Genomic DNA, 7,051 nt, shown 5'->3' with positions numbered 1-7,051 from the left:
TTCACTTGTTAATATCCCCTTGGTAAAATAAGAGAACTAAGTAAAGACCATTAAGGTGATTGATTATGTCATGTTTTAATACATTTGTTATCCGACATTACGGAACGAACTCTCCAGCACCATTTTAGTGTTGCACAGCCCTTAGGTAAAAGATGTGATAATATTTTGTATTGATCAGCTAATTGTTTTTGAGCGACTTTAGTTTGCTTGTCACTGAATGTTTAAAAAACGAGGAAAATACACCCTACCGACAGTACATTAAGCATTAAATAAATTTTTTTTCACTCGTGATCCAAATATTATATCAGACATGTCAACCTACATGTATTATGGAATCACAATATACTTTTCGATCAGCAACAGAAAACAATGCATTGAATTGCACCAAGCACTTGGACAAAATGAAACTTTCTGACAATTTTTCCGCAAAGTTAGGAGAGAGCAAGTGAGTAGGCCTACTCACCAAGCCAATCACTCCAAAAACACCAATGTCAAGGTCAAATTACCTTATAAGTGGCAATATAGGTTTCCTATTGGTTAGAAGGTACACATTTTCCCAACGGACAACGAGATATGCTTTTTACTGACGACTTGAAAAAATTTGGCACATTTTACTGTGAATAGCGGTCTTCAATATTTGTTTATCTTACTCCATTAAATAAAGTCTATAAACATTGTAGAACCAGATATCATTTGGTCAAAGCTTTTTAATCAATGACCCCTATTTACCATTAACTGTTAAACTAAATATACTTTCACATGGTACCGATGAACTTTGGTCACCCTATTGGTAGCGATGAACCCCTGTACCTGACAGACTAAAGCATCAGATCACAACTAGCTTCAGATTAATCCACATGATGGGATTGACACAATTATTCGCAAGTGTCTGGGTCTGAATGCTTTTGCTCATTTTGAGGGTCATGTTGCTGTGGCTGCCGCTATCAACTGTCAATTGTACTCTTTTCCTCCTGCTGAGTCTATAATTTAGCCTTTCCCAAGGTTTTTGACCTGGACTTGGTTACAATTTTGCTTGTGCAGGGATTCAATTAAATTAAGCGACTAAGCAACTAAAGCAATTTTTCCATATCAATCCTTTTTCTCTGTAAATTCAGAGTTGAACTAAAATGCTCCTTTCACTTGGAGCATAATTGCTTTTGGGCTGTTTTCCTTGTTGTTTGCTTGAGAGTCACCACCTGTGACACGCTGCCTCGTAAAAATGGAGCTCATCTAGCACAGTGACACGTTGAAGTAGAGTACGATTAAACGCAACTAGCATTTTGCCTGGTGGAAGTGGAATATGATAAAGCTCAACTAACACATTGCCTGGTGGAAGTGGAATATGATAATGCTCAACTAACACATTGCCTGGAGGAAGTGGAGGACGCTGTAGTTGATCTAACACTTTGTCTAGTGAAAGGGAATATTGGAAAATTAAAATAACGTATTTCTTGGCGGTATCCTGATTTCAAAAAGACGATTTTGGTACATTCTGAAAATTTATCCGAGATTTCTGATGGATAACCCTTATGTGCCTTTAATATGTTGTGCGCTAAAATGATGTTAAACATATTTACAATGATTTCATTCGAAGTTTAATGGAAACATATATGAAAGCATCTCTCATCAGAAAAAAGTTTGCGATATAACTATAGTGTACCCTATAGGACTCTGCGATAGGACTATGCGGCACTGTAAGCCAATGGGACTGAAACGTTCATTCGGTAATGATTGATAACAAATTTATTAAAACATGATTTTCATGTCACCAATCAACTAAGGTGGTCTCTCTTTTTTCCCAAAGGGATCAAAACAGGCGGGCATTCGTTTAAGCACAATTAATTGCATATTCAAAATTTGTCATTTCTTTCAATTTGTTCTCCCGTAAAATCTATCATTTTTGAAAGCGCAAATAAATAATGCAATTAAAAGTTTCGCCAGTTGCAAACGTTATCAGATGCCGTTTAATGATGATTGGGAACCACAATTATCATAGCAACGAGTGTGGTCGAGGTTAACCTAGGTCCCAGCATATATCTTACCTGATTTAAGGTCCCGACTAATTAGTCATATGACGTTTTTATGGGGAATGCAAAATGGATTTATTCCAATTAATTAAGCAATCTTTTAAACAAATTTCAGGCCTTCGGGGTTGCTTGAAGCGGTTGTTTCCTGTATTTCTGCCTGTCTCACCAAAAGGAGGCAATAAAGTAGATACACCTGTACAACTTGGTCAAATCAAGTAAAAGGGAAAATTCACCAATGGTGCGGTACCTCAAGGATGGTGCCTGAGTCCGTTGCTCTATATACCAAAGATAAACGAACTTAATCGACTCTTCTTTGAGTCTATACCTCTAATGACCTCACACAGAAAATGCAAGTAGATAAAAATCACATATAAAAGCAAGTAAGTAATTTTATTTACTATAACGCCTGAAACGTAACGCGGTTCAATACACGCAAAAAGTTGTCCACAAAAATAAGTAATGGCCCTAATCATAGCATGTATAACCTTGTAAAATTAATATAAACTGCCAAATATTAATACGTGTACCTGAGACATTCAAAAGACCAAAATCAAAACTAAAATATCAATGGATTATTTAATAACGAGTGCAAAAATCTTTAAAAGCTTGCATTTAAAACTTCAATTTCTTATCTTGAAATTTTGATTTTTAATTACTATGATGGAATTTTGCCTTGATACTTGATATGCATCAATGGTTTTTATTTTCATCAGTTAGCCATTTCAACTGACTCTGCCTTTCGTCTTTGTATTTACCTATTTATGGGTTGCAAATTTATCTAACTTTGTCGAAAATGTTTTTAAATGTGTGCAATGTCAGATAACAAATGCATTAAAATATAAAACAATCAATCAAATTAAGCGGTCCTAGATCAGTTCTCTCATTTTTACAAAGGGATGACAATGATTAAATTCATTAACGCACAAATAACAGCTAATGCATACAATACATCTCATTTCGTTAACTCTGTATTTCCGTAAAATCAATCAGTCATGCGACAAATTGATAAATATAAATAATATGAACAGACATTGTTAGACAAAAGAGCCCATGCGCGTGTAACAAATCAAACACAGCTTGCATTCAGGATATAGTAAAACTTTATTATCATCCAGATGCCGAATATGAGGTTTTTTCTGCATCTAATTATGCAATAATGCTTCTCTCACGTGGCCAGAATAGAGAAACACACAACAAATTCATACAAGTAAATTACACTTATATCGTCATAAATTGTTGTCTAATAGAAGAGATCAACAGCAGCTACAGCTATTTTAACGATGACCGTAATCCATTGAACAATACTCGTACGTGAACTGTGCAATGCAACATCATACGATACGATTTTGCTACAGCTTGCGGTCTTAGGGTTTGCAAACATTGTCAACGGTAAAAGCATGATCATCATTGTGGTGAACAAAACTGCTAAGTTAAACACTGCACTCAGTCCACGTGCTGCGTTCTTCAATTAAATGTACCCTTGTGTCCCTTGATAACTTTGTTTTTCATCATCCTTAATATAGACAAAGGTTTCTTTTTCGATTTCCGCATTATCCATGTGAACTTTACATATCTAATTATTTCGCCGTAACTTCATCGTAGCGGCTTGCAGCAGGCATCCAAAGTCACAGTTATATCCTGTAATAGCCGCGAATTTCTTTTTCCTTTTCCTTTCTCTAATGTCACCTGTGTTATTGCAATCGGGATAATATCCAGTTAGGTGATTGTTAGTGCACCTTCCAAACCACCAGCCCCCACCTGAAATATTAATTTTTGTATATAATTTGTGACAAGAGACATTTTATCTATCAGGTAACGTCCGGTTTAAATTTAATCATGAGGAAACCGACCTCCAGGGTTCATAACATAATAATGTAACAGTCATTGACTTTTGCATTTTGGTCAATGTTGTTTTGCAGATATCCAAAAATAAAGTCCACTTCAGCCAAATTCGTTAATTGTATTATGTTCTGAACATTTATTTCAGTATATTTAGAAGACAACGATTTCTAATGCACTTTCATGCTGTCTTGACTATTCCAGTTTTATAATGCCCTCTAAGCCAATAAATCTCCACAGTGAAATTTTATTCTTATGTAAATTATAAATAACATTGCCTACCGTGTTGATCAGCACATGTTTTCTGAGAGTTAATAGTAGAGTAGGTACTACTGTTGTCAGTCGTTCCAAAAGGAAGTCCACGGATTTCCTCAAGTCTAAGCATGCTTGTTGTGTTGTAGGACTCGAGAGTAAGGGCCGCGTCTACAGCATATTTCACTGTCTCATTCTTAATTCTAAACAGGTTCCATCTGACGTAATAATAATTGCCGTTGCAGGACAACATATCAAACAGCATGGAGTAATCTCCTTGATTGGTTAACGCATGAAGGGCCTCATTGCCCATCCAGAACTGTAGGCTGGGATCCCCAAAACCGAGCTTATAGTCAGTCCAGTTTCTGTTAAAATTCATTGTATTGTCATATCTTCTCATCACAACGAGCCATCCGTTGTCACAATAAACTTCCTTTGTTCCAAACCCTGCTATTTTGATAAGGAACATTCCTGCACATCTATTAAAACATAAACAAAAAAAAATAATTGCGGTGTGCATGTGTGAAGACGGTCGAGCACGATGATTAGCGGTTGCATTTTAAAACTTTGCAGACAATCAATACAGTCGGCAACATTAAGATTTAATATGAAACGTTTGGGGTAGGTAACAGACTATTCTCTGTTAAGGACTCTTATTAGTTTTAAGTAAAATAGTCATCAACCACAGCAAAATCTGCACCGTTGCGATTTTTTTTTTTTTTTTTTTTTTTTTTTTTTTTTTTTTTGCCGACACCATTCAATACTTGCCAAAATTAACCAACAACCCCTTCAACCATGGAGACAGAAATGTGTATGGATACAGACAAAGAAAACAAATTATAATTAAAAGAATTTTCTGCATTTTGTTACACACATATATATATACACACAAAAAAAAAATAAAATGCTATAAAACTTACCTAGGTCATTGCAGTCCATTTCTTCCTGAAATATGGCAGAAAGATTACACGAATGTAAAGAGGTAATATATATATTCAATCAGAAAAAAATTAATTGCTTTAACCTTTCTAACCATCCTATTGATTTATGTTTTTATCTGTATTGATTGAAAACGTATCTTTCTTTGAAGAAATAATATAACGGTCTTATATGTCGATGATTCTGCATCAAAGATAAAAAATAAACGTAGTTTAAATGTACTTACCTTGGCATCCTGATAATACATTCCGCCTTCATGACGCACTAGTATGTCAGTGTTGATAGCCTTGAGGGAATTCAGTTCACAATTTTCTGTAAAAATAACAAGACTGAACTTTGACAACATGCCACAATGGCATTCAATTGAAACAATTGCGTCTTATGAGGAAAACCGTCACTATTGCCAAATTAAATTGGTAATGTTTGTTAAATGCACGAATTCAGTACGACTTATCCTGGAAATATATTTATAAAATGTTTCCTTCAGTAAACAATTTCCTTTGCCATGTTCGTCCTTCATGTAAAACTCAATAAAAGCATTGTTTCCTGTCACTGTAACAAAAATGTTACTCGAGTTTTACAAAACATCAGCAATAATACAATATTGTATATGACCCTTACCTATGTTCCTTGTTTTGAAGTAGTTCCAGGAACGGCATCCATCCGTTTGTGAACATTCTAATGCACAACTTGAAGCGCCCTGTGCTGTCACTTTCTTCAATGCAGACGACGGTAAAATGGCATATTTGGTACCAACGAAACAGGCGTATTTGATATTTTGTTGTGTTGTGAACAGTACAAGAAATGACATAAATAAAAAATATTTTATCTTTAGCCCCATGATAAAATCTACGCCACTTGATTGCTCTCGTGAAGATTTATGAGGATGCCAACCAATACCAATATCGAAGCTGTGTTTTGTAAACTTTCCTAAAGTGGTATTTACGTTAGCAGACTTTGGGATAACTTTGAGATCTATCATGGAGCAGATCAGTGCCTATTAACGTTGACGCCACCGTCTAACTTTAATGCGGTATGTGTGCTCAATACGAATTACGTGTTCCCTTTATACAGCACATAGATACTTGAATTATCTGTTGTATTAAGCCATTATTTCTGTTAAATGTAGTGTTATTAATCACCTTGATATAAATACATTATTATTGGAAATGTGACAAAACTGAAGGCATAAAAACACACATCTGCGTAATGAAGATTTGACGATGCAACCAACATCGACATCGAAGCAGTGTGTTTTGTTAACTTTCCCAAAATAATCAATGCCCATTCCTTTTAAATGTAGTGTTATTGATCGCCTTGATGTTAATACATTATTATTATTGGATATGTGACAAATTTGAAGGCATAAACAATCATCTCAACATTATGAATATTTGACGATGCAGGTGCAATTAACGGCTTAAAGTTTTTATTAAGTTTGGATTTTTCCACCTACTTCACGACTGAACATAACTCTAAAGTATATCTTTCCCTTCTTTTGAAGTGTACATAGCAGTTGGGGTCGACAACACTTTATTGTGGGGGTGGCGTAAACCCAGGAATATAGGGTAAAAAGGCAGCAAAGAACCACAGTCAAAAGAGAGTTTAATGAACTCTAGATATCAAACGAGTCGTTTTAAACATGCAGATACATAATAGTGTCCAGATGTGTCAGGTGATCCCAAATGCATTTTAATACACAATGCTCAACATGTTGTGGGGAACCACCCTAAAACCATCCAAGGACCGCACTTTACATTAAATGACCATTTATAAGATAACCCTAGGGGTTTGGGCTCTCATCTTTGGATAACGCGTTCTGTAATACTGTTACAGAGATCCCCAGTTACATGTCTTAAAGTCTTCACACGGAAAAGAATGAAACGACTCCATGTTGTAACTTCAACAGAATATTTTTTACTACACTAACAGTTACATGGTACAAGCTTCTTTCTCCTCCTCTCTCTATTTCCTCTCCTCTCTCTCTCTTCTAT

The 7,051-nt window shown here is 35.4% G+C and overlaps 2 protein-coding genes across 2 annotated transcripts; both read right to left on the bottom strand.

Annotated features, from left to right (window-relative positions):
- Window positions 1-2,224: 2,224 nt before the first annotated feature.
- Window positions 2,225-4,579, bottom strand: LOC147763250 (fibrinogen-like protein A). Its single transcript, XM_087009676.1, has 2 exons — window positions 4,149-4,579; window positions 2,225-3,785 (listed from the first exon to the last, which is right to left on the bottom strand). The coding sequence occupies exons 1-2, from the start codon at window positions 4,516-4,518 to the stop codon at window positions 3,601-3,603; spliced, it is 555 nt and encodes a 184-aa protein (XP_086865802.1). The 5' UTR covers window positions 4,519-4,579; the 3' UTR covers window positions 2,225-3,600.
- LOC106160661 (uncharacterized) lies at window positions 4,569-6,715 on the bottom strand. Its single transcript, XM_013537327.2, has 4 exons — window positions 5,679-6,715; window positions 5,284-5,369; window positions 5,039-5,063; window positions 4,569-4,597 (listed from the first exon to the last, which is right to left on the bottom strand). Exons 1-4 carry the CDS (start codon window positions 6,037-6,039, stop codon window positions 4,569-4,571), a joined length of 501 nt encoding a protein of 166 aa, XP_013392781.2. The 5' UTR covers window positions 6,040-6,715.
- Window positions 6,716-7,051: the final 336 nt, after the last annotated feature.

The sequence above is a fragment of the Lingula anatina genome, chromosome 3, assembly GCF_051362555.1.
Source record: "Lingula anatina isolate TDL-2025a chromosome 3, LinAna3.0, whole genome shotgun sequence".
Classification (NCBI taxonomy): Eukaryota; Metazoa; Brachiopoda; class Lingulata; order Lingulida; family Lingulidae; genus Lingula; species Lingula anatina.
The sequence above is the reverse complement of the archived record's forward strand: the minus strand, read 5'-3'. Positions and strand labels throughout refer to the sequence as shown.